The sequence below is a fragment of the Neophocaena asiaeorientalis genome, unplaced genomic scaffold, assembly GCF_003031525.2.
Source record: "Neophocaena asiaeorientalis asiaeorientalis breed wild unplaced genomic scaffold, Neophocaena_asiaeorientalis_V1.1 scaffold150, whole genome shotgun sequence".
In the NCBI taxonomy this organism is placed as follows: Eukaryota; Metazoa; Chordata; class Mammalia; order Artiodactyla; family Phocoenidae; genus Neophocaena; species Neophocaena asiaeorientalis.
Window position 1 is genome coordinate 5,884,119 of NW_020176571.1, and position 26,765 is coordinate 5,910,883.

A 26,765-nucleotide genomic window follows, 5' to 3' on the forward strand; every position below is an offset into this window, starting at 1 on the left:
GCCCCGCCCTCCTCGGCCTTCCGGCTCCTGCGCTCTGATTGGCCGGTGTCTGCAGCGAGCGTCGCGATTGGCTCCCTTGAGGCCGTTGAGATTTGAACTGCACTTTTGTGGCTTTGCCCGCGCGGCGCCCGGCTCGGAGGCGGGGTTTTGCCTCCGCCTGGCGGGTATTGGTCGGTCTCTCTACCCACGGGAGTGCCGCGTCGCAGATTGGTGCGTCTTGTGCCCTCCTTGGTGTTTCCTTCGTTGCAGCCCTACATCCCGAGTTGGAGGAACGGCAGGGGGAGGGGTCCTGGAAGGGGGGGGACTTGTGCCCTCCTTGGTGTTTCCTTCGTTGCAGCCCTACATCCCGAGTTGGAGGAACGGCAGGCGAAGTGCTCTTGTAAGGTGCGGTGTTGAGGGGGAGCGGGGAAGGAGAGGCCGGGAAAATCGGCCACCGGGCTGTAGGACGCGGTATTGGGCTGGGAGGTCTAGTGGGTGTGTCCTTGTGGTACGACGTGGTAGAAACAGTAAGTCTCACAGATCCGCAGTGGAATTTGGGCAAATCGCTTAACCTTTCTTAGTCTCAGTTTCCTCATCTGTAAACTGAGCTATATTACTATGCATTTCATGAGATTGGCGTTTGGAGACTTAGATCAGATAGGACGTTCAAATAGCCGAACAGAACCTGGCACAGAGTAAACAAATAGTAAATGTTCACGTTCTCTCATTCTGGAGACAGGAAGCCCATTAGCCCATACTGGGTCACCGTTCTGACCTCAGATGACACAGTGTCTATATACTTAGGAAGTTTTGCCTATAAAAACAGAAATAACAGTGCTAACTTAACGCATCGATATGCCACTTTACAGTTCTTTAAATACTTTAATACCCCTTGACTCATTTGATCCTGAGAAATTTTGTAAAGTAATCAGAGATCCGTAATCCTGCTTGACAGATGGGGCCCAGGGGGTTAAGTGACATGGCCAAGTGTCAGAGTCGCAACTAGAATTAGATTCTAGTCCAGGCTTAATCTCACACGCTCTAAGATAATGTTATTAGCTTGATGTAAGACTAAAAAGTGTTATGTATTGGAGGAGGGGAATAATAGAACCAGATTAAAAAGATGACCCTTAGATATAGACCCTGATTTGTTTGCTGTTTGGCTTCTAGCCCTGTGAGCCACTGGGGGAAAGATGTCTCCCCAACTGTGTGAGTTCCATCTGCCCTTATCCCCAGAGGAGTTGTTGAAAAGTGGAGGGGTGAATCAGTATGTCGTGCAAGAGGTACTGCCCCTCAGACATCTTCCATCGCACCTTAAAGGTAAGACTCCGTAGCTGCCACTTTGCCTAGCACTTCAAAACAACCGCCCACGTGTGATTATATCGTGTCTGTCTGTCCCATTACACCACTAAGCTCCATGGGGGCACGGAACATGTCTTTCCTATTCCTTACTGTTTTCTCCCTAGCGTTGCATGACACGAAGAGTGTATTCATTGACCACCTGCTCTGGGTTATTCAATCAACAGCCTTGGTGTGTATGGTTCGTCTTTGGGGAGAATTCTGTTTCAGATCTTGACTTCTTACCATATGCCCAAATAAAGTACTGGTGGTTTTCAGAGTTGTAGGAGAAGATAGCTCCTAGAATGTCTGGGACTTGACCTGACCTGTTTCAGGTAATACTTCTTTAGAGTCTAGATCACATTTCCAAGAGTGCGATAATGGAAAAAAGCATATGTGCGCAACTGCAGTGCCGTGCATATATGTACGGTGCAGCGGCCCATTGAAGCCTAGAGATGACCGAGAGCAATTCGTGCGTTATCGACAAGACCCCATCCATAACGCCACTGTACTTCTTGGAAGTGTCTTGTGTCAGTTACATTGCTTTGGAGAGTTATAGAGAGTAGAGATTAAGGCTGTGGAGCCAGGCTGCCCGGATTTGAATCCTGGCTCCACTACTCTGACCTGGGACAGTTACTGATTCTCTCTGTGCCTTGGTTTCCTCATCTGGATAATAACCTACTTTGTTTGTTATCTCCTACAACAGGTAAGGTTCATTAATTATCAAGCACTTTGATAATATATTTCAGCTTGTTTCTTCTTGGCCTTCCCATCATTGTTGCCAGATGACAGCTCCTTGCTCTGATGTGCAGAAGTAGAAGAAGGGATTTTTCTATCTTGTGCTTTTTCTTCTTTCTTGTTTTCAAACTACCAGAAGTCTTATAACAGACTTAGCCAGAATTGGATCAGGTGCCTATTTCCCTAACTACTGGTAAGGGAAATGGAATTATCCAGATTGGCTAAATTGATCAAGATCATTAGCTAGGCTTCCCTAAACCCAAACATATCACCATTTGGTAAGCAAGGAAGAGAACAGAGTGTGGAGTTGACTGATGGGTGTCCACAGAGAGACCATTCTCTCCGTATTGTGTGGATCTGTGCGTCACCAGTGGCACAAGCTGCACACTCTAGCAAACTGTTCTTCAGTTGTTATTATGCGTCACTTTGTTACATGAGTGCTCGTTCCTTTTAAGAGTCCTTTTTAGGGCTTCCCTGGTGGCGCAGTGGTTGGGAGTCCACCTGCTGATGCAGGGGACGTGGGTTCGTGCCCCGGTCCGGGAGGATCCCATGTGCCACGGGGCGGCTGGGCCCGTGAGCCGTGGCCGCTGGGCCTGTGCGTCCGGAGCCTGTGCTCCGCGACGGGAGAGGCCACAGCAGTGAGAGGCCTGCGTACCGCAGAAAAAAAAAAAAAAGAGTCCTTTTTATAACAATTGCATTGCTTTTGGTATTTAGAACCCTAAATACAAGTTCTACTATAAATACACAAGATCAGGTCATTTAATTTGTTCAAGTATTTACTGGTGTTATGCTATGTGCCAGGCAGTGTTCTAGGCACTGGGGATACAACAGTAAATAAAGCAGCCAAGGTGACAAAGTTCTTTCTCTCAAGGCTTTCAACAAGTAATAAATAAATATGGAGTATGTCAGATGGTTGTAAATGCCAAGGAGAAAAATAAAGCAAGATAAAAAAGATTACGGTGAGCCAGGTTATGGACTAGCGTTTTATGTTGGATGATCAGAGAAGGCTTGCTGATAGATGACATATGAGCAGACACCATACAAGTGAGGAAGTTACCTATGCAGATTCTCAAGGAAGGGCATTCTAAGCAGATAGGAAAGCCAGTGCTGAGGCCCTGAGGTGGGGAAATGTCAATGTGGTTGGAGGGGAGTACTCTAGGAAAAGAGAGGTCAGATGGGAAGTGGTACAGATTATTCTAGAGTCTTGCTCTTCAGAGTGGTCTTCAGACCAGGAGCGTTAATTAGTATCATGATTTAGGAGCTTATTAGAAATGCAGGAGGAAGACCTATCCTCAAACTACTGAATCAGAAATCCATTTCTTAAGAAGATCCCCAGGTAATTCGTATGTACATTTCAGTTGGAGAAGCACTGATCTAGGGTGTTGTGGGTCATGGTAAAGACTTTAGCTTCAGAGAGAGTGAGCTTGAAAGCCATTGTGTTTTGAGCACAGGAGTGACATGGTCTGACATTTTAAAAGTATATCTGCTGTGTTGAGCAGGGACTGTAAGGGGGAAGGGAAGAAGCAGGGGACTAATTAGGAGGCTAATATAATAATACCAGGCAGCTTACCTGGGGTGATAGCGGCGGAGGTGATCATAAAAGGTTAGATCCTGAGTGAATTTTGAAAGTAGAGCCAACAGGATTGTTGATGGACTGGATTGGATTTACAGGGTTCGAGAAAGAAGAATTGAGGATGATTATAAATAAGGCTTTTTGACTTGAGCAACTAGAAGAATGGAGTTGTCATTTACTGAGATGGGTAGAGTATGAGAGGAGCACGTTTAGACTGTTGGTTATATGATTGTGGAGTTCAGGGGAGAGGTTCCAGCTAACGATACACATTTGGGATTTAATATTCAGCATGTAGAGAGTGTTTAAAGCTGTGAGATTGGAGTAAGTATTGATGGAGAAGAAAAGCAGTTTCAAGACGTAAGACCTAAGACAGTCCAACATTTAGAGGCTGGGAAAATGAGAGAGAACCAGTAGAAGAAACTAAGGACTAGTTGTTGCGGCAGAAAGTGAGCAAAGACGCTAAATTAAGAGAAGTTTCAAAAGGGAAAGGAGAGATCAGCTACACATTTAATTGCTGGACTTAGCAATGTGGCAATGGCTGGTAACCTTGAACACTATTTCAGAGCCGTGGGAATGAAGCCTGATTGGAATAGTTTATGAGAAAATGGGAAGAGAGAGGTTAGAGATGATGATTTCAGATAACCCTTTCTTGTTGTTTTGCTTTAAGGAGTAGCAGAGAAATAGGGCGTAGCTGGAGGGGGAGGCAGAGTCAAGGGAGGACTTTTTTTTTTTTTAAGAATGGGCAACATTACATGTGTATGTGCTGAATGGGAATGATCAGAGAGGGGGGAAAGCTGACGCTACGGAGGGAGAGTGAATGAGTGCCAATGAGTGCCGGGAGCAGTATCCTTTAAGGAGTCAGAGTAAGCGATCTGGTGCTGGGGGAGGAGGTGGGTTATTAGAGCATGGACACTTTATCCCCAGCAGCAAAAAAAAAGGCAGAGCTTAGGGCACAGGTGCAGGTCGTGCTGATAAATACAGACCTTGGCGCAGTTGGAGTTTCTCTTCTGTCCGATTCAGTTTTCTCAGTGAGATAGGAAGTGACGCCTTTAACTGAAGGTGAGTTGGGGGGAAAATGATCTTGATGTTATGAACAGAGGAAAGGTGTGAAATAATTGCCTAGAAGAAAGCCAGTAGGCCTGGGAACTTGTTATAGGCTTACTAAGAAATACTAAGGGCCTACTTGAGGTCATAAAGTGAGAATAGTTGGCATGGTTTTATGTTTTTTTCGAGCCACTTTTATTTGTGTAGTTACGTGAATGGAGTAATCAGTCAGTGGGATATAATCCAGATTTACAAGGGGAGTAAATGTGTTAATAATTAGTGGAAAAAATTAGAAATATCATAATGTCTAATGATAGAGGAACAGTAAGTTAATTGAGGTGCATTCAGTGGAATGTTATGCAGTCATTAAAAATGATTACAAAGGTTTTTTTTAATATCCTTATTGTAATATTAAGTTTTAAAAAACAGAACAGAGAGTTGAATATGTGACATGACCTCAACAATAGAAATAGTATGCATAGAAAATAAACTGAAAAAAATTAGCCAGATGTTAACAGTGTTTATTTCTTTCTCATTTTCATTTTACCGTATTTTCCAGATTACAGAAGGAGGTTTGTAAGAGTGGGAGATAGCTTTCAAGTACTGAGTTACATTATGTGCTAAGTATTGTCCTGACTGTTTCATGTGGATTATCTCACTTAATCTTTACCAAAAAATTCTGAAAAGCCCTATGAGGTATGATCTGTTATTATTCCCAGTTTACAAAAGAGGAAACTGAGACTTGGTAAGCTAAGTAGCTTAGCCTAGTAAATGTTCAAGCCACATGTAAACCTAAGCAGGGTGACTAGACTAGATCAGCAGGTGATGCTTCAGAGAAGTAAAGAGGGATGTGAATGGAGAGAATCATTGGATGTAATAAAAAATAGGTAATGGGTAATCTTTGAGAGAATAGCTGTTAGATTGGTAAATCTCAGAAACTAGGTTTCAGGGAATTGAGAAAGATTACACAAAATTTTAAAGGGATATGAGAGCAAAGTCAAATGAAAGGCACTGATCGTTTTTGGTTTGTTTGTTTTAAAGAAGTAGGGGCCTGAGCACATTGTCAGCAAAAGAGCATTCCCTAGAGAGGATGAAGCGAGAGGTGAAAGAAAGGAGACAAGTCTTTGGGGCAGTGAGACAGCTTAGCTTCAGAACAGAAAATCTTTTCGCTTGAGACTGAAGCAAAGAATGGGAAGGTGTTGGCAGAATGACTTGTTGACAGAGAGGCAGGATTACATGAGGGAGCTTTGGGTCTCATTCTTTTCGGTAAAGTAGAAAGCAGTCATCTGCTAAAAGAAGAGAGGCAAAGCTTAAGAAGAGGTATAAAGAAAGGGGGGAACATGCTATGGGTATAGCGCTAGGGAGTCAGTAAGAATTGGAGAAATAAAATAGTTTGTTAAGCATCGCAGAGGACCAGGTTGTAGTTGGACGGCATAACACTGCAATATGATGAATCAGGTCAGTGAGCCAGCAGTGATAATGTAGTACAAGGTTCAAGCTTTGCTTTCTAGGCAAACCCACTTCTTACTGCAGAAAAGAAGAATTTGGTGGAATTCTTTCCCTCCGCATCCACAGAAAGAACTAGATATACACCTTGGTTCAAAAGTTAACTCCTGGGATTTCCCTGGTGGCGCAGTGGTTAAGAATCCACCTGACAATGCAGGGGACACAGGTTCGAGCCCTGGTCCGGGAAGATCCCACATGCCGCGGAGCAACTAAGCCCGTGCGTCACAACTACTGAGCCTGCGCTCTAGAGGCCACACATCACAACTGCTGAAGCCCCCCTGCCCTAGAGCCCACGCACCGCAACTACTTAGCCCATGCACCACAACTACTGAAGCCCACACACTCTAGGGCCTACGTACCAGAACTACTGAGCCCACATGCTGTAGCTAGTGAGCCCATGCGCCTAGAGCCTGTGCTCCACAACAAGAGAAGCCAACAAGGAGGAGCCCGCACACCGCAATGAAGAGTGGCCCCCACTCACTGCAGTTAGAAAAAGCCTGCATGCAGCAACAAAGACCCAACGCAGCCAGGGGAAAAAAAAAAAATTAACTCCCATACTGCCTTGCTACTCTTGCATGTTGTAAGTCATAGTTAGCTGCTACTCCCTTTTTTTCTTTCTTTTTTTTTTTTTTTTTTGCAGTACGTGGGCCTCTCACTGCTGTGGCCTCTCCCGTTGTGGAGCACAGGCTCCGGACGCGCAGGCTCAGCGGCCATGGCTCACGGGCCCAGCCGCTCCACGGCATGTGGGATCTTCCTGGACCGGGGCACGAACCCGTGTCCCCTGCATCGGCAGGCGGACTCTCAACCACTGCGCCACCAGGGAAGCTCTGCTACTCCCTTTTATACTGCAGTTTTTATATAGAAGCAGTACAGTGAAGATGAAAAGAGCACTGAGTTTGAGCGTCAAAAGGTGCTGGGTTTTCAGGGAGTTCCCTGGTGGCCTAGTGGTTAGGATTTCAGGCTTTCACTGCTGTGGCCCAGGTTCAATCCCTGGTCAGGGAACTGCAGCCCCCCCCAAAAAAAACAAATGCTGGATTTTTAAAATGTAATACAAGTACAGATGTCCCCCAGCTTACGATGGTTCAACTTACGATTTTTCAGCTTTATGATGGTGCAAAAACAATATGTATTCAGTAGAAACCATATTTCGAATGTTGAATTTTTATCTCTTCCTGGGTTAGCAGCATGTAGTAGGATACTCTTCTCATGATGCTGGGCAGCAAGCGCAGCTCCCAGCCCATACACTTAAAGCCATCCTGTACCCAGACAGCCATTCTGCTTTTCACTTTCAGTACAGCGTTCAATAAATTACGAGAAATATTCAACACTTTATTGTAAAATAGGCTTTGTAGTAGATGATTTTGCCCAACTGTAGGCTAATGTAAGTGTTCTGAGCATGTTTAAGGTAGGCTAGGCTAAGCTATGATATTCAGTGGGTTAGGTGTATTAAGTTTTTGAGTTACAGTGTTTTCAACTTACAGGGGATTTTTCAAGATGTAACCCCATCATAAATCAAGGAAAATCTGTGGTAACATGAACCTAAGTGTGTTACAGATGTTTGACCTAATTGCACTAAAGGATCGCAGGAGAACATAACTAACCTAAGCAACCAGGAGACCCAGTATTTCGGGTCTTTTGTTGGGCTTTGTTTGGCTGCGCTGTGTGGCGTGCGGCGTCTTGCCCAACCAGGGATTGAACCTGCGCACCCTGCGGCGGAAGTGCAGAGTCTTAACCACTGGACCACCAGGGGAGTCCAGCATTTTGACTGTAAACTGTATATGAAAGAACTTTACACGATTAGCGTAAGGTAGTTAGTAAATTTATTTTTTAAAGAGGTGTGGGTTAGCAATTCTGAAACTGTATTATGTGTATACTAGGATTAAGCAAATATATAAGTGAATTTATGTTTTTAATATATACACAGATAAAAATATAGGGGTGTGTGCATTTATACCTACATATATGTATATCCTGCTTTTCTCTACTGACAGGGCCTAAAAGCTCCAACAGCAGTGATTTTAACTAGGGCCTAGAACTTGGTTTCTACATACCATTCTCTCATAAAAGAAATCAGGACTCCAGTGAGAATGGTTGATTCCAGGACTGAGCCAGGGAAGGTACAAGACGAGCCTGGAACATCTTGTGGTACAAGAAAGTAGAACAAGAGTGAAGGGAGCATGTCAGAGACACAGGCCAAGTTGAAGGAGCTCCCAGTGGTCAAGTATGGGACAGTCTGAGCAACAAAATTAATAATAATAAGAATGATTAAAACACAGAATAAAAGAAACGTTCATGAGCCCATTCTGTTACAAACAAATAATTGGATACATAAATGAAGGGAAAGTAACAGCTCATCTTAGCCTGGCATTCCCATTAAGTAAGCATAAAAGGAATGATAGAAACAGACGAATCACCATTTAGTAAAATAATAATTGTGGCAGGCAAGAATCATCCATAGATGCTTAAATAAGTGGGCAGAATGTTGTGAGAAACAGGATTTTCAAAGTATCTCCCCACAAGATACTTACTAGTTGCAAAGGGGAAAATAGTAACTTTGTAGCAGAGACACCCAGGCAAACACTACCAACTGATCAAAGTTAATATCGCTATAGTAATAAGACATTGACATCACCTCCTTCTGGGTATGATGCATCGGAAGGACCCATCCTCCCTTTCTCAGTGATCTAGCCAAAAGTGCATGACCTCAATCTAATCATGAAAAAAAAGCAGACAAACCCCAAGTGAGGAACATTCTACAGAATAACTGGCAAATACACTTCAAGTGTCAAGATCATGAAGGACAAAGATTGGAGGAGACTAAGGAGGTATATGACAAATCAATGCATTGTGGTGCCCTAAGTTGGCTCCTGGTCTGGGAAAAGGACAAAAATAGAACAGCTGGCAAAATTCAAGTAAGATCTGTAGATTAGTTAATAACATTGAATTAATGTTCATTTCTTGGTTTAGAATAGATCCTTGTACTATGGTTATATAAGATGTTACCATTATCTGGGTGAAAAATACAAGAACTCTGTACTGTTTTTGCTACTTTTGTAATTTCAAAATTGAAAAAAAAAGATCCTGAGTTTGTGTTCATTACTCAGTGGGACAAGTCACATAACTACTCAGACATTTAATTTATTTTCCCATAAAATAGGCACAGTACTGTTTGCTTCATCTAGTTCAGAGATGTGGTAATAAAACTCAAGAAAGCCTTTAATTGTAAAACAGGACAAAGTGTCAGATGTTATTATAATAGTAGATTACATTGAAATGAAGTGTCTACTTCTGTGATTCTACCAAGAAAAGCAATTAACTCCATTTTCTGCCGTGAGTAGAACTTACCAAAAAGGCCTGTCCCTCTGTAGTGATCAGTTTCTTTCATCTTTATAGCATTTCAGGCTGCCTTTCGAGCTCAGGGGCCCCTGGCTATGCTGGAGCATTTTGATACCATCTACAGCATTCTGCAGTAAGTACCCTCTGATACTTTAAAAAGAACTGGTGGCTCTTTGCCCTAACTTTGCATGTTAGTCCTGAAATTCCAAATTATAGTTCACTGATAAATGGTTCTGGGTGCTGACATTTCTACTCATGAGCATTTACCCCAGCTTGCCACCATATTTATTCAGTCGAGTAATTTCACGTGTTTTTTTGTTTTAAGTATTAGATTCCTCAGGTTCCATCTGATCTATTAGAACGGGCTCTGCAGGTTCCTGTCTCACCCCCCCGCACTTTCTTTCCCCCATAGTCACTTTCGAAGTATAGACCCTGGCCTCAAGGAAGATACTCTGGAATTCCTGATAAAAGGTGTTTATGGGATAAAAGGTGTTTCTGGGTGGGGGGGGGAAGGTGTGTGTTGCTGTTTGTTTGTTTACTGTTGCCTGCCACATGATGATATCAAGGCTGTGGTGATTCAGTTGGTTTGGCTGAGCCCGGGGACCTCTGACCTATAGGTCTGTAATCTTGGTGGGCAATACAGAGTTATGTGTGTTCACTGTAAGGGCAGACCAACAATAAATTCTTCCCACTCTTGAACTGCCTCTCTTCAATAGAGGCAGTTCTTCCTGTTGCCAGAGAGAAATTGGGGTAACTGGAGTGAGAGAGTAGGGATAGGGCGTGTTCAGGATATCAGGTCAGGGGTCCCAGAGGACTTAGCTTGTGTTGTAGCCACTGAGAGATGAAACACAGATCTTTGGTAATCTGATGGCTGCAAGTGCTAGGGGTTTTGAACTTGGGTTGTATGAGGAAAGTGAATGAAACTGACTCCAGATCCTGCCCCTCCGCAGTGGTATCTCGCCACACCCAGGAACTTCCCGCCATCTTGGATGATGCAACTTTGAGTGGGTCAGATAGAAGCGCACACCTAAATGCCCTCAAGATGAACTGCTATGCTCTGATATGCCTCTTGGAATCCTTTGAGACCATGGCCAGCCAGAAAAGCCTCATGGACCTGGCCCTTGGTGGGAAGGTAATTTGTTGTTCCTGGCTCACTTAATATGGGATCTGGGGAGATACGGGAATTGGCGGGAAAGATGGAATTCAGTGATTCTGAGAATCTTTTCCTTTCTGCCCTTGACCCATGTTTAAGGTTTATGAGGAGGTACTCAAAAGTATCACAATGTATCTTTTGCTGACAAGCAGCTCTTAAATATTTTGGAACTTGTAATACTTCCGTCTTACCTTCTACCTTGTCTCAATACTGGATAGTTTGGGCACTCAGACTAGCAGATCACGATCCTTTCGCTTCCTTATTTTTTCTTAAGTATATCCTTTTTTAGGGTAGGAAAGCCCGGGCCAAGGCAACCCATGGCTTTGACTGGGAAGAAGAGAGGCAACCAATTCTTCAGCTTTTAACACAGCTGCTCCAGTTGGACATCCGTCACCTGTGGAGTCACTCAGTAATCGAAGAGGAGTTTGTCAGGTGGGTAGTTGATTGCTATAGGTGATATTGGCTATGAGGAATGAGGGCTCTGTTGCTAGATATGCTATATATATATATATTTATGTATGTATGTATGTATGAATGAACGACTGCGTTGGGTCTTTGTGGCTGTGCGCGGGCTTTCTTCAGTTGCGGCGAGCAGGGGCTACTCTTCGTTGCGGTGCATGGGCTTCTCATTGTGGTGGCTTCTCTTGTTGCAGAGCACAGGCTCTAGGCATATGGGCTTCAGTAGTTCTGGTGTGTGGGCTCTGTAGTTGTGGTGTGTGGGCTCTGTAGTTGTAGTGTGTGGGCTCTAGAGCGCAGGCTCAGTAGTTGTGGCGCACGGGCTTAGTTGCTCCGCGGCATGTGGGATCTTCCCGGACCAGGGATCGAACCCGTGTCCCCTTCGTTGGCAGGTGGATTCTTAACCACTGCACCACCGGGGAAGCCCTAGATATGCTTTTTGTTTGTTTTGTTGTTTTCCAATTTTTTAACTTTTTATTTTGAAATAATTGCAGATTTACAGAAAAGTTGCAAGAATAGTACAAAGAATCCTCTATACCCTTCAGACTCCTCAAATGTTAACATTTTACCACATTTGCTTTACTAGATATGCCTTTTAAATACTTCATTTCATCCCTCAGTTCTGTCTGTAATACACAGAAGTATTCCCATTACGTTGAATTGTTCAGAAGTAGATAATGAAGATTAGAAACTGCATTGAATTTCTCATCTTTAATGCCATTTATTCATTCATGAAACAGAATTTACTGAGAATCTCCTAGGTGCATGGCTGGTGTCATTAAAGTCACTGAAAACCAGCGTTTCTGCCCTCTTAGAGTTTATATTTTGGATCAGAAGACAATTTTTTAAATAAGTAAAAATATATAGTACGTCTTATAGTTTATTACTGTGGAGAAAGAGAGTGGAGGGAGTGGGAAGTTTGATGGGAAAGTGTTGTAATCTTTATCAGCTGTTCTAGCAAGACCTCTTTGAGATGGTGACATTTGAGCAAAGCCCTCGAGAAGGTAATGAGAGCCATGAGGATGTTTGGAGGGAGAGCAAGGGCAAGGGCAGGAAGCAGCAAGGACAGAGGAGGGAGTGTGTTGAGCACCTGTAAGTAATAACGCGGAGGCCAGAGCTGGCAGCTGAGACAGGGTGAGGGCTAGGCTGTGAGGTCGGGGCAACAGGGAGCCAACTGCGGATCCTCGTAGGCCATCACCGTTTGACATTTATCAGAGTGAGACGGGGCCACTCAGGTTCCGAGCAGGGCAGTGAGGTGGTCTGGCTTGTCTTCAACAAGGTCACCCTGCCTGTTGTGTTGAAACAGACTCTGGAGGGAAAGGAGGAAAGCCGGGAGACCAGTAAGGAGGCTGTGGCGGTCACTTGAGCAAGAGATGACAGTTGCTTAGGCCCGAGAGGGCGCTGGAGATGGGGAGAAGTGCATGCAGTCTGTACTTGTTCTTTAAGGAGAGCCTACGGGATGAGCTGACAGATGCGTGAGGTTTGAGGGAGGGTGTGGTCGAGGGTGACTCACCCAGGGTTTTCGCCTGAGCATTTGGAAGAATGTAGCTGTCAGTAACTGAAATAACGGGGAGGGCTGTGGGAGCGTGTTTGGGGGGACAGTAGAAGTTCTGCTTTGGACATAGAAAGCTGGAGGTGCCTATTAGACATCCAAATAGTGTCAGATTTGGTTGTGGAATGTACAAAGCTGGAGGAAGAGAGGAGAGCGGTCTAAGCTAGAGCACACATTTGGGAATATAATGTATTTATATAAATGGTATTTGTAGCCATGCGACTGAATGAGATCACTAAATCAGTAAGCATAGCTAGAAGAGAGCAGAAATCCAAGGACTGTACCTTCGGGCCCTCCAGCATCAGGAGAGTGAGATGAGGAGGAAGAACCAGCTGAAGAAACTGAGAAGGGAGTCTGGCCTCCTGGTACCAAATGAGGCATGTTTCAAGGAGAAAGAAGTGATCGGTTGTGTCAGATGCAGCTGAAAGGTCAACTAAGATGAGGACTGCGTTGGCCATTTAACAATGAGAAGTCAGTAGTGATTTTGTCCTGTCTTTTTTATCATATATTCAGCTTCTGTAGACATTATAACTGGTTGAAAGTTGGTAATCCAGAAGGAGGAAGTACCTATCTTCCTCCTTTGAGGGTCAGCAAAGCAAAGCAACTTGGTGTAGAAGGCGATAGAATAAAGAAAACTAGAAGACCCTGACTGGGGCAGCAGAGATGGAATGAGTGAGTCAAGACCAATGTAGTTGAGTCCAGACCACTGATGTCACCATCTCAACTCTTCCTTTCTCAGTTTGGTTACTGGCTGCTGCTACCGCCTCCTGGAGAACCCCACCATTAGTCACCAGAAGAACCGCTCCACCCGGGAAGCCATAACACACCTGCTTGGTGTCGCCTTGACACGTTATAACCATATGCTGAGTAAGTTAGCCCTCCGCTTTGCCCCACCCTTTTCATTTTGCCCATGATTTCTCATGTGTAGCACTTCCACAGGTGCCACTGTGAAGATCATCCAGATGCTGCAGCACTTTGAACACCTGGCATCGGTACTGGTGGCAGCTGTGAGTCTGTGGGCAACTGATTATGGAATGAAGAGCATAGTAGGAGAGATTGTAAGGTGACCCTTCCTTCTCTAAGTTTCTAATTCTCATTTCCCTCAGGGAGAGTATAAAGATTGGAAATTGCTTCTCTGTGTAACATTAGATTCCTTCAGATATTAGATACCAACTTTACCTTCCCTTACTGGGACCTGAGTAGTTAAGTTATGCTGCTATGGCTGTGTTTATTCCCCTGTGTAGAGAGATTGGACAGAAGTGTCCCCAGGAGCTGAGTCGGGACCCTTCAGGGGCCAAGGGCTTTGCCGCCTTCCTGACAGAACTAGCGGAGCGTGTCCCGGCCACCCTGATGTCCAGTGTGTGCATTCTACTAGATCATCTGGATGGAGAGGTAGGCGGTCCCCTGGGGATCTCAGGGTTTTCTAGGGGTTTTAAGTGCATTGTTGAAAGGCTGTTTCTTAACAAGAAGGAAGCTTTCACTGAAGTCAAGTTGTCTAGGCTAATCACTGTGGCAGTTCCTTCCTATAGAGAAGCAGATGAAGTTTATTGAATTAAATAAAGAGCCACTTATTAATCCTATTTCAGTATCACACTGGTTTCACCCAGGTCTGGAAGGGGAGAGTCTAGTGAGAGTGACTCAGCTGTGATTCTGGTTCCCACCCATTCCTCAGGATGAAGCCCCTTCCTGCCCACCTGGTTCTCAGATCCACCCACATCATCTGTCTTATCCCTCAGTGTTAGCCTGACTGCTTCCCAAACTGATGCTGGCACTCCTCGGTGAATGTCAGGAACAAAGACAGTCTGCTTGTTCATCTAATGTACTATAACTTTTTATGCAAGATCCCATTCTCAGGCTCTTGGCCTGGCAAAAACCCCAAACACTATTCTCCATGATTCTGTAATGGACATGGTTGGCACTAGGGCTGATTTCTGTTTCCCTGTAAGTAAGATGTGGGAAGGAAAGTGTGAGAGAAAGGCGGTGTTTATTAGTAAGGATCAAAGGCTTTGAGGCCTCAGATGAAAGGTAGTAATTAATGCTTTTCAAACATGTGTTGGTGGATGGATGTGATTTCATATTCAGCTGCCACCATGGTTACCTGGGTGAGCCTTGTGGGGAAAAACTGCTCTGGGCTCTTGTTTATTTTGTCCCTACATTCTCCTCTGACCAGACAAGGCCCTTCTGGGATTCAGCTTTTTCTAGTGACCTCAGGAGTCAATGAATACCCGCTGAGCAGTTGACCAGAGAAAGTCAGAGCTAAGAAAAGCAAGCTTAACCTTGCCTAAAGGCCTTACCCCTTCTTTGTGCCTGGATGAGCACAAGAGTTTAGGAAAACGACAGTCAGTATGGGGGTGCAGAGGCTCATACCAGCCTCACATCCCTCTCAGAATTACATGATGCGCAATGCTGTGCTGGCGGCCATGGCGGAGATGGTGCTGCAGGTTCTGAATGGGGATCAGCTGGAGGCGGCAGCCCGAGACACCCGAGACCAGTTCTTGGACACCTTGCAGGCCCACGGCCACGACGTCAGCTCCTTTGTGCGGAGCCGTGTTTTGCAACTCTTTACCCGAATCGTCCAGCAGAAGGTGAGTGGCCTTTGACGTGATAAAGATACACAGTACCCCTCTATGTACAGGCCGAAGAAAAGGAATCCAGGGTCAAAAGAAAAGTAGCTATGTCAAAGAAGAGTCTAGAATTCAGGATTCTCCTACCAGTAATAAAGGTCTTCCTGTATCAAGGACAAGGATTCTGGGCTCCATTTAAGGACTACAGTATGTCTCAACCACTACAGACAGTCCTCTTGAGCTATTCACATCCCGTAGAAAAGTTTCCTTAGAATGAGTGGCTAGCTCGTGCAGAGTGTACTTCACGAGCATCTTGGGCAGAATGGAAGGTGTGGGGCGGGATCTGATCCTGTCTTTCTGTTCCACATAGGCTCTGCCCCTGACACGTTTCCAGGCAGTGGTGGCCTTAGCAGTGGGGCGTCTGGCAGACAAGTCGGTGCTGGTTTGTAAAAATGCCATCCAGCTCCTTGCCAGTTTTCTTGCCAATAATCCCTTTTCCTGCAAGGTAAGTAGTCTGGGCCCACCCAAAAGAGAAGGAATTAAATGGAAATAGCAGTGAAATTCCATGACTCAGTGACCCTGATGTTCATTTTTACCTTGGTAGCTTAGTGATACTGACCTTGCTGGACCGCTGCAGAAGGAAACCCAGAAATTACAAGAGATGAGGGCCCAGAGGCGAGCTGCAGCTGCTTGTGAGTAGTTGCTGCGGGGAGTTCTCACCCCAGACAGCTTTCTCCTTGCAGCTGGAAGCTCAGTGCAGGAGTCTAAGTGAGACTTTCTCATTCAGCCGCAGCGCTGGACCCAGGGGAGGAGTGGGAAGCCATGCTGCCAGAGTTGAAGGCTACCCTGCATCAGCTGCTGAAGCTTCCCCAGGAAGGAGAGGGGATGCCCGAGGAGGTTGCCAAAACAGAGACAGCAGGAGAGGTGGAAGGACGCATCCGTCGATTGCTAGCCAAAGCTAGTTACAAGTATGTGAAAGAATGGGATATTCTCTCATGACCTGTCAGGTTTAGAGTTAACTTTTGAGACGCAAGATTTTTTTTTTAATTGAAGTATAGTTGATTTACAGTGTTGTGCTAATTTCTGCTTTACAGCAAAGTGACTGTTAATACACATATGTACATTCCTTAACAATTTTTTTTTTAAATTGAAGTATAGTTGATTTACAGTGTTGTGCTAATTTCTGCTTTACAGCAAAGTGACTGTTAATACACATATGTACATTCCTTAACAATGTTTTTTTTAAATGAACTGCACTTAGGGCATGCTGCCATCAGATGGTGGTAGGTGTTTTCATTGCAGTAATAGTCTGAACACCAGATATATGCCAAAGGCAAAGTCTACAATTAAGCATGCTTTTCTACTTTTACAAATGTTTAAAGAAACTACTAAAACAACTAGACATAAATCGTGTTATAATTAAATATGACCAAAGTCCTGCTTCATTTGAAGAAGACGGCCTATAAGTATAATCCTTTTTCTATAAAGTAAGTTACTTAAACTTTCTGGGCCTCAGTTTCATTATTTATTTAAAAATAGTTGATTAGGTCATAAGATCTCTAGGGGCTTTTTAATTCCAAAATGCGTGAGCTGATAAATAATAACAAACGTGCTCAATCGTACCTTAATTTTTAAATCAACCTGGTATGAATCCTGATCTTAGAGAAAAGATTTTTGTGACTAGAACTTGAGAGCACCTTGGCAACAAAAGCGTTATAGCTGTCCACAGGTATTCTTAAACCTCAGCCACAAGTCATTAGTTTACTTCCTACCTAATTAGGCTGCTCAGAAAGGCTGAAGAGAGGGTGGCTAGTTGGCTCTCTAATTCCCTACGTCTCTCTGGTGTCTCTCTTTGCTAAAGCATAAAAGGCAGCCTGCTCTGCCTCCAAGCATGCTAGTGATGAGTTAGGAAAAAGCTTCTTCTCATGTTAAAGACGTCCCCTCCTCCTTCAGCGATCCTTGGCAGCCAGTGCTGGGTAAAGTTCTTAATAGCTGAGCTTCTGGCTTCCAGGTACAAATTTAAACGTGTTAGAACGTAACTTTTTAACGGTTTAATAGCAGAGTTTTGGGGGATTTTTTTTGGTTTTTTTTTTAAGCAGGAAGCTACTTTTTCGTAATTAGACAATATATTCACATCGTACAGTATTTAAAATTTGAACAAGGACGTGCCATGAAAAATCCCTTCCAAACCTGCTTTCCAGCCAGTTAGTTCCCTTTCCATAGCGAGCCTCCTTCTAGAGATAATATGTAGTCACACAGTCAAACATATCTACATTTTTCCCCCCTTTTTATACAAGTGACAGAATTCTCTACCAGTAGGTCTAGGTTCTTGATGGAATCATGACACAGGCTCCCTGACACAAGGCTGCAGTGACACTCTTATGGGTGCCTGATTGGTGACAGGTGATGTTCTGTCAGGCAGGCCATCATTCTCACTCAAGAAGCCATAGGCCACTTCCGGGAATCTGAACCCTTCTGTCATATGGACCCAGAGGAGTCAGAGAAGACCGCGTTCCTGAATCTGTTAGGAACTATCTTCAAAGGTAAATTCCTTTTCCTTCTTCAGTCAGCACACAAGACACTTCAACTGTATTTATAGACCATTTACTTTCTGTCAGACACTGGCCTGGCTGGCAACCCGGTGCTGAAAGAGGCCAGAGGGGAGTTAGTGGTGCTTCTGCTCTGGAATGGAAGCAGCCTACGGGCCTAAGATTTAGTCACGGGGTATAAAAGGTTATTTCCAAACTGTAGAGGGCTTGAGGAATCTTTTTTGAGAAATGAACCAACATATTTTAGAATAAATTCTAAATTTATACTTTCCTAGTGGGAATTCCCCGGTGGTCCAGTGGTTAGGACTCTGCATTTCCATTGCAGGGGTCACAGGTTCGATCCTTGGTCAGGGAACTAAGATCCCGCAAGTAGCACGGCACGGCAAAAAAAAAAAAAAAAAAAGTTTCCTATTGTAGAAACAAATATTCAGCGATGTTCAGAGCTGTTGGGTTTCCCCGTATACCCTTGAATGAAAACCATCCTGTAATTCTTTAACTCTAGGCCCAGCAGCTCCCACACAGGAGAAGAATCCCCAGGGGGCTGCGGGGAACTTAGGCCCAGGAGAGACTGGCTGCAAAGACAAGCCCAGTGTGTCAGAGGCTGAGAAATGCAGGGAAAACGATGAGCTGGTGAAGCAGGAGATGCTGGTGCAGTATCTGCAGGATGCCTACAGCTTCTCTCTGAAGATCACAGAGGCCATTGGCATCATAAGCCAGATGATGTACGAACACACAACTACAGGTGCGCCGGCAGCCCCTCTGCCAGGACTGGGTCTTGGAGTTGGAAGAGCCAGTCGTGTCCGTATTTTGTTGATGTCTGTCCGCTCCTTTGAAAGGCCCGGATTCTTTCTTCGATTTGCTTTGTGTAGCCCTGCGGAGTGTGCATATAGTATTTCACAGGGCACTTGGGGAGTTGGCATCCTCGGGGAAGAAGGAGGAAGGCCTCCGCTCGCATGTTGCTACGTTAAGAAAGGCTCCGCCTTTACGTGTCGGGGGAGTTTTGCCAAGCAGATAGGTGACGTCTGTGCCTGTCCTCTCAGTGGTACAGGAGGCGACTGAGTTCTTTGTGGCGGTGTTCCAATTCGGGGTGCCCCAGGCCCTGTTCGGGGTGCGTCGCATGCTGCCTCTCATCTGGTCGAAGGAGCCTGGTGTCCGGGAAGCTGTGCTGAACGCCTACCGCCAGCTTTACCTCAGACCTAAGGGGGACTCTGCCAGGTAGGTGGGCTGTGTTTCGCCTCCTGAAGGAGTTGGGGGGAGTGGGTGCCCTTCTTCTAGGGGCATTCTAGCTCCAGAGGCACTAGGTCTGTAATGGGCTCGGGGTGGGGCTGAACCTCCAGTGAAACGCGTCCTAAGCAGTTACTTGGTTTTCGTTTTCTTTCCGTTGAAGTATAGTTGATATGTACAATGTTACATGTTAGAAGGGTGCACTGTTCTTCAAGGTCAGGCTCCATCTACGCTATAAAATACTCCCCATGCACGGTGCATCCTTGGAGCTTACTTTATACCTAACAGTTTGTACCTCTTAATCTCCTGCCCCTTCCCTCTCCCCACTGTTGACCGCTAGTTTGTTCTCTATATCTGTGAGTCTAAAGCAGTTATTTGTTACTTGGCACTGTGGTGGGATTGCCTAATAACCTGTTTGCCAGGTTCAGCTTCTTGGTCTTTTAATGACCCCTGATCTCTGCTGTTCCCACAGAGCCAAGGCCCAGACTTTGATTCACAATCTCTCTTTGCTGCTAGTGGATGCCTCAGTTGGGACCATTCAGTGTCTTGAGGAAATTGTAAGTCTCCTCACTTTGACTTACTCATTCAGCACGTGTTAGTGAGTGATTACTGTGTGTTCAGCAACTTACTCAGCCCTGCAAAGAAGTATAAGATCATTCGCTTCCAAGTCTAGTTGGCGACCCAAAACACAAAGCATTTCTAGAGCAATGCAGCGGATTGCTAGGTGGCCCGGGCAATGATTATAGTAGCGATAGTAATATAATAATAATAACACGTTATGCCAGTACTGTATTTAGCACTTTGCTCATATTAATTTGCTAATCCTCACAACAGCCCTAGGAGGTTATGCTATTATCAGCGTTTTACAATGAGAAATCTGAGGCACAGAGATCTTAAAGAAGTTGGCTAATTTCAGCTACTTAGGAGCAAAGGTTGAGATTCAAACTCAGGCATAAGAGTTCCAGAAAGCATACTCTTACCTGGTATGTTATATTGACGAGTAGAGTGGGAAAGGGAGCGGTGTGAGGTGGAATACTCGAGGGAAAAGCTTCCTGAAGGTGGCAGGACTTAATTTGGGCCTCGATGAGTAGGATTTAGAGAATTAAAGAAAGGAGGGAGTTAAAGAGAAATGAAAGGAGGGAGTTAAAGAGAAATGAAAAAGAAATGAAAACATTTCAGACAGAAAGCCACGAAAGAGCCCTGCCTATGTTGTAGAATGAAGACGATGGTGTTCTGGCTCAAAACTGTCATCTGGAAAAGATAGGAAGCTGGAAATGTGGGTTGGAACTAAATCGGGAAGATCCCGGGATGCCTTTCAAGAGTCTAGGACCTGAACCTTGTCAGCCAGGGACTCCAGCATTTTAGTGAGCCAGAGCTGCTTTGAAGGGTTTGGATTATGGGACAGAAGGCAGAGGTGGTGCTGCCCACCAGCGTCCACTGGGAGGAGCGTCACCGCGGGAAAGAAGAGCCTGCTGGTGGCACTTGGCCCAAGATCTTGTAGAGTGGCTGCTGGCCAGGAGCCCATGCAGCAGGCAAAGGAGAGCTATCTCTACATGGTGAGCAGAGCTGTGGCATGGTGAAACAGACGTCTGGGGAGGTCACAGCATACAGGTTGGTTGGAGCAGAGGCTAGGGACAGGGATGTCCCTGGAGGCTGCTGTAGATGTGCAGTGACAGGGGTCTAGACTTTGGGGGTGGGAGGAAGATCTGTACAGAATTGCACTTTAATGGAAGATAAATTTTAAAAGGAAGAATAGGTCGGACTAAGTGACTGATACATAAAATATTAGGTGACTGTGAAGTTTGAAGCATATGTGACTGTTGGTGTTGGTGCCGTTGGCAAAATGAAAAGGCAAGAAAGGACGATGGCATCCATTTCAGACATGTTGAGCTAGTGGTTACAGCAAGAAAACCTACTAGAAATCTCCAGAATGTAGTCCAAACTGTAGATCCACATGAACTCGAGGTCAGTTTCAGTGTGTCATCTTAATGAACGTAGTTTTGAAGGCACGAAAGCAGAAAAGGAACAGAGATGGAAGTACCTCTCCAGACCCCACTTTACATTTCGAGCCTTCTCCTTCCTCTCCCACTCCTCAACGTTGCCTTTACTTACTTAGGTTCTCGATATTCTCTTCAGAGCAGGTGGACCAAGCATCAGGGGAATTGTTATTTTTGGCCTGAGCCCTTTTTCTTTTCTCTTCAGCTCTGTGAGTTTGTGCAGAAGGATGAATTGAAACCAGCAGTGACCCAAGTGCTGTGGGAGCGGGCAACCAAGAAGGTGCCCTGCTCTCCTCTGGAGCGCTGTTCTTCTGTCATGCTTCTTGGGATGATGGCACGGTGAGGCTCAGATCCAGACAGGCGGTAGGACGAGAGAGGAAGGGAAGGTTCTCTTAAGACTGCTTCAGTGGGGCTTCCCTGGTGGTGCAGTGGTTGAGAATCTGCCTGCTAATGCAGGGGACATGGGTTTGAGCCCTGGTCTGGGAGGATCCCTCATGCCGCGGAGCAACTAAGCCCGTGCGTCACAACTACTGAGCCTGTGCGTCCGGAGCCTGTGCTCTGCAACAAGAGGCCGCGATAGAGGCCCGCGCACTGCGATGAAGAGTGGCCCCCGCTTGCCACAACTAGAGAAAGCCCTCGCAGAGAAACGAAGACCCAACACAGCAAAAATTAATTAATTAATTCCTACCCCCAACATCATCTTAAAAAAAAAAAGACTGCTTCAGTAATAGCAGTCAGGCCCAGCTGAGCTCTGCACGCGTCAGCCACCTGAATGGAGAATAAAACAGTGACCGCACCAGTCTACCTCCAGGCAGCAGAAACAGTGGGGTCAACAGCAAGAGGGATGCCAAGGGGCCAGCCCTATGCCAGAGCCTCTCTGTAGCGCTCCAAGGCTCTCGAAGCCCTGAGTTGGTGCTGGTTCCTACCCCCCTTAGTGTTGTCCCGCACGCAGAGGGGTCTGTGAGTGGCTTTAACTCTATGGCTTCCTTCTCCTAGAGGAAAACCAGAAATTGTGGGAAGCAACTTAGACACACTGGTGAGCATAGGGCTGGATGAGAAGCTTCCACAGGACTACAGGTTGGCCCAACAGGTGTGCCGTGCCATTGCCAACATCTCTGACAGGAGGAAGGTACGTGGGGTGGGTACGTCCAAACTAAGGAGAGTGGGCATTCTCCTGTCCGCCGTCAACACACACCCGTGTTGTCTTCCCTGCTTTCGACAGCCTTCTCTGGGCAAACGTCACCCTCCCTTCCGGCTGCCTCAGGAACACTGCTTGTTTGAGCGACTGCAGGAGACCGTCACGAAAGGTGAGCTACCATGAAGGGCCTCGGGCAGAATTGGGCCTTTGTCTGCAGTGGCAACTTCTCCCTTCTGCTGCGCAGGCGTTGTCTGCCCAGACCCACTCTGGATCCCATTCAAGGAGGCGGCAGTGACCCTCATTTACCAGCTGGCAGAGGGCCCCGAGGTGATCTGTGCCCGGATGCTGCAGGGCTGTGCAAAGCAGGCCCTGGAGAAGCTAGGAGAGAAAAGCAGCCCCCAGGAGGCCACGAGTAAGTAGGCAAGAGGGTCGGTGGGCCCGCGGGCAGCAGCCAGCTTCTGTTGCTGTCCCTGCCGGCCGGGAGCCACTGACACCACCACTTCCTACAACCACTCCCGATCCCCTCAGCCCCCGCTGTCCCCTTCTGTCACTCAGGCCGGGCCCGTCACTGCTACCACACCCTCCACCCCCATTCTTGCCTCTTCACTGGGGTGTAGAGCGCGTGAGCAAGAGGGCCATCAGTATGGCGGGGGCCTGTGAGACTTGATTGTCTTCTTCTCCCTGCTTTCCCGCTCCCCCGCCTGCAGAGGACGCGCCTGTGCTCCCCACTTTCCTGTTGATGAACCTGCTGTCGCTGGCCGGGGATGTGGCTCTGCAGCAGCTGGTGCATCTGGAGCAGGCAGTGAGTGGAGAGCTCTGTCGGCGCCGAGTTCTTCGGGAAGAACAGGAGCATAAGGCGAAAGAGCCAAAGGAGAAGGTGAGTGGCACGCCTGCGCATTTGGGTTCGGGTCCCAGGCGTTTCCCAGATTTGCTTCCGGCCCTCGGGGTCCTTCACATTTCCTTCCGGGGATCTCTGCTTCTCTCCTGTTAAATGAGCTGATGGAGACTGCCTCCTTGCTGCAACTACTCTGGAAACGATAGTGAGAACAAAGATGGATCACCCAGGAAGGAAAGTTTTAGGTAATTACAGAGCATCGAGATAGGGACCTTGGCATAAGACACAGGCTGTGCCCTAGGCAGTGTTTGTTGGTTAGCACACTCCCAGGCCCTTTCCGGCAGCCTTGGTGACTGGGCCTAGCACCTGATGGGACCTTGTGTTCTCTCCACTAGAGGCAGTGATGTCTGGCAGACAAATGATTGACAGAGCCCTGCAGCAGTGAGATAAAGTCTGACTTCTCTGTGACCTTGAACCATTGTCTGGCAGGCTCCATCTGTTTACTGTGTATAGGAAGTTATATGCTTCTGAGGAGGAATTCAGAAGAGATGTGGGATGCTTTGGCAACTTAAACACAAATGGACCTAGTTCTTTTCCGGTTTAATTCAAGAGTCCTTCTTTGGATACACGTGACAAGCCTGTGAATGGTTTTGCAGAATTTGCCTTTCCCCAGATCCATTTGTGCGAAATGAAGGGTAGGCTGGAATCAAAACGGTCTGCTCACCCATGACCTGGCTGCTTTCCCATCAGAATCCAAGCTCTGAGGCCACCATGGAGGAGGAGATGGGGCTGGTTGGGGCTACAGCTGATGACACCGAGGCAGAACTCATCCGCGGCATCTGTGAGCTGGAGCTGCTAGATGGTGAGAAGAATTGCTGAGTGACCCTCTCCTTGGCTAGGTAGGCTGTCCCAAACCTAGAGTTGTTCCTTCACCAGGCAAACAGACACTGGCTGCCTTTGTTCCACTTCTGCTTAAAGTCTGCAACAACCCTGGTCTCTATAGCAACCCGGAGCTCTCTGCAGCTGCTTCACTTGCCCTCGGCAAGTTCTGCATGATCAGGTAGGCCTTGGGGTGGGCATCACCTTCTCCAGGAGGATGGGGGATGGTATGGTTTCCCTGATTATCCTCTCTTTGCCCCTAGTGCCACTTTCTGTGACTCCCAGCTTCGTCTTCTGTTCACCATGCTAGAGAAGTCGTCGCTCCCCATCGTCCGATCTAACCTCATGATTGCAACTGGGGATCTGGCCATCCGCTTCCCCAACCTGGTGGACCCCTGGACACCTCATCTGTATGCTCGGTGAGGGACACCTCACAGCACCTTCGCCGTCCCTGCCAGCCCTGGAGGCTGTGGTGAAGTCAGTGTGAGAATCCCCAAAACTGTTGCCTGGTCTTTAGTGTTCCCTTGAACATCTGTGCAGGCCCTGGCTGAGTGTGGCCCCAGTGGGATTGATGCTTCTTCTCTAAAGCCTTGGTTACAGCCTTGGCCTCTTTCCCCAAACCCAGCTTTCAACTCTAAACATCCTCTAACTGCTTCCAGAATGGCACTAGGAAGAGGCCATAGAGTCCTACTGACGGCCTCTCTGCCAGCGTCAGCTTTAGCCCATGGTCTTGGTCCTAATGACTCGGATTTCATTCTTAGTCTCCGGGACCCCGCTCAGCAAGTGCGGAAAACAGCCGGGCTGGTGATGACCCACCTGATCCTGAAGGACATGGTGAAGGTAAAGGGGCAGGTGAGCGAGATGGCCGTGCTGCTCATCGACCCTGCCCCTCAGATCGCTGCCCTGGCCAAGAACTTCTTCAACGAGCTCTCCCACAAGGTGAGAGGTGGGGGGCAGCTTAGAGCTTGCTGCCGGGGGAACATGCAGGTCACCTCGTCTCTTTGATATGACTCTTTCTCTCTCACAGGGCAATGCAATCTATAACCTCCTTCCAGATATCATCAGCCGCCTGTCAGCCCCTGAGGGAGGAGTGGAGGAGGAGCCTTTCCACACCATCATGAAGTAGAGTTCCCTGGGCCTGGGGGCACGTTTTCCATTGTAGAGCAGCCTTAGGAATCAGACAAACCTGTATGTGATTTCTGGCTCTGCTACTCTTTAGTCGTGTGGACTTCAGCAATAACCACCTCTCTGTGCCTGTTCCTCTGTAAAATGAGGCCAGAGATACTTCCCCTTTATTAGTTCTTGAAAAGATTCAATAAGGTAAAAGTCCTGACACTGGATGGCAGCTGCTTTTGTTATAAATTTCGTCACAGTGAAATTCCTCAGGAAGGTGTGGTGGGCCCTTCCCTGAGGCATGAGAGAGGGCAGGAGGTACAGGCCTGGGCCTGGGCTGCGGGAAAGAGCCTGCTACGGAGTCAGGAGGATGACAGAAGGCTGGTGCTAGGGAGGGTACGGGGCTGGTGTTGGCAGTGGGTGGGTTCGGAGCTGCCCCCAGAGACGGCACATCCGCATCTCCCCTCCGGCAGGCAGCTCCTTTCCTACATCACCAAGGACAAGCAGACCGAGAGCCTGGTGGAGAAGCTGTGTCAGCGGTTCCGCACGGCCCAGTACGCTGCCTTCCTTGAGGGCTCTTTGTGGCGAGAGGGAAAGAGCCCCCCCCCACCCAGGGGCCTCCCCGGGGCTGTGGGAGGCTGATGAGGAAGGAGGCCTTTCCCTCCTGGGTCCCACTGCTCCTCACAGAGCCGTCCCGCCCGCAGGACCGAGCGCCAGTACCGGGACCTGGCCTACTGCGTGTCACAGCTGCCCCTCACAGAGCGGGGCCTCCGCAAGATGCTGGAAAACTTTGACTGCTTTGGAGATAAACTGTCAGACGAGTCCATCTTCAGCGCCTTTTTGTCCGCTGTGGGCAAGTTGCGGCGTGGAGCCAAGCCCGAGGGCAAGGTGAGCGGCGCCCGCTGCATTCCAGCCGCAGTTCATTCCGCTGTTCTGAGGCTCTGGATTTCTGACTTAGCCCCAGCTGATTGCACCCAAGTAACCAGAGTGACCTGAGACCAGATCTTTCTGTCTCCAATTCCTGATTCTTTCTCTTTTTTCTTTTCTTTAGTAGACTTTATTGAGGGCAGTTTCAGGTTCAAAGCAAAATTGAGTAAAATATAGAGTTCCCCCATGTGCCCCCTGCCCCCAGACAGGCACAGCCTCACAGCCTCCCCGGTTACCCCCATCCCCGCCAGAGGCTAGAGCGGGACATCCATGAACCTGCCTGGACACATCACCATCGCCCAGAGAGCGTGGTTTCCAGGAGGGTTCACTCTCGGTGATGTGCGCGCTGAGGGTTTAGAATGTATCGTGACCTGTGCCCACTGCTGTGTGACATTCAGAGTAGATTCCCTGCTCTGAGCACCCTCTGCTCCCCTGTTCACCCCACCTCCCCGAAGCCCTGGCAGCCACTGGTCTTTTTACTGTTGCCACAGCTTCGCCTTTCGCAGGGTGTCATATCATCGCACCCACACAGTATATGCTTCTCTCAGTTGTGTTCTTTCATCCAGTGATATGCGTTTACGGTTCCTCCATGTCTTTTCACGAACTTGTTTCTTTTTTTATTTTATTTTATTTATTTATTTATTTATTTTTGGCTGCGTTGGGTCTTCGTTGCAGTGCATGGTCTTCTCGTTGCAGTAGCTTCTCTTGTTGCGGAGCCTGGGCTCTAGGTGCGCGGGCTTCAGTAGTTGTGGCACACGGGCTCAGTAGTTGTGGCTCGCAGGCTCTAGAGTGCAGACTCAGTAGTTGTGGCACATGGACTTAGTTGCTCTACGGCATGTGGGATCTTCCCGGACCAGGGCTTGA

General features: G+C 47.1%; 1 protein-coding gene and 2 non-coding genes across 5 annotated transcripts in view; all 3 read left to right on the top strand.

Moving 5' to 3' along the window:
* The window catches only part of NCAPD2 (non-SMC condensin I complex subunit D2), a 27,902-nt gene continuing 1,137 nt past the window's right edge, over nt 1–26,765 (top strand). The window contains exons 1-30 of one of the 3 annotated variants that reach the window (XM_024733422.1): nt 1–255; nt 344–384; nt 1,150–1,299; nt 9,572–9,647; nt 9,927–9,985; nt 10,465–10,646; nt 10,957–11,099; nt 13,415–13,542; nt 13,615–13,738; nt 13,920–14,067; nt 15,063–15,260; nt 15,610–15,744; nt 15,844–15,931; nt 16,027–16,207; nt 17,658–17,782; nt 18,291–18,530; nt 18,829–19,003; nt 19,485–19,569; nt 21,215–21,348; nt 22,006–22,138; nt 22,232–22,316; nt 22,392–22,559; nt 22,855–23,024; nt 23,733–23,844; nt 23,919–24,042; nt 24,125–24,280; nt 24,623–24,800; nt 24,889–24,983; nt 25,448–25,528; nt 25,679–25,862. In XM_024733422.1, the coding sequence (XP_024589190.1) occupies nt 1,173–1,299; nt 9,572–9,647; nt 9,927–9,985; nt 10,465–10,646; nt 10,957–11,099; nt 13,415–13,542; nt 13,615–13,738; nt 13,920–14,067; nt 15,063–15,260; nt 15,610–15,744; nt 15,844–15,931; nt 16,027–16,207; nt 17,658–17,782; nt 18,291–18,530; nt 18,829–19,003; nt 19,485–19,569; nt 21,215–21,348; nt 22,006–22,138; nt 22,232–22,316; nt 22,392–22,559; nt 22,855–23,024; nt 23,733–23,844; nt 23,919–24,042; nt 24,125–24,280; nt 24,623–24,800; nt 24,889–24,983; nt 25,448–25,528; nt 25,679–25,862 (3,834 nt within the window). In that variant the 5' untranslated portion in view covers nt 1–255; nt 344–384; nt 1,150–1,172. Of the gene's footprint in view, nt 256–297; nt 385–1,149; nt 1,300–9,571; nt 9,648–9,926; nt 9,986–10,464; nt 10,647–10,956; nt 11,100–13,414; nt 13,543–13,614; nt 13,739–13,919; nt 14,068–15,062; nt 15,261–15,609; nt 15,745–15,843; nt 15,932–16,026; nt 16,208–17,657; nt 17,783–18,290; nt 18,531–18,828; nt 19,004–19,484; nt 19,570–21,214; nt 21,349–22,005; nt 22,139–22,231; nt 22,317–22,391; nt 22,560–22,854; nt 23,025–23,732; nt 23,845–23,918; nt 24,043–24,124; nt 24,281–24,622; nt 24,801–24,888; nt 24,989–25,447; nt 25,529–25,678; nt 25,863–26,765 lie in introns of those variants that run through there. The other 2 variants (XR_003001579.1, XM_024733421.1) reach the window with 2 other exon arrangements.
* LOC112391976 (small nucleolar RNA U85) lies at nt 10,062–10,387 on the top strand. The gene has a single exon (XR_003001608.1). It is a non-coding gene; the product is annotated as a small nucleolar RNA U85 (small nucleolar RNA).
* Nucleotides 18,071–18,143, top strand: TRNAG-UCC (transfer RNA glycine (anticodon UCC)). The gene has a single exon. It is a non-coding gene; the product is annotated as a tRNA-Gly (tRNA).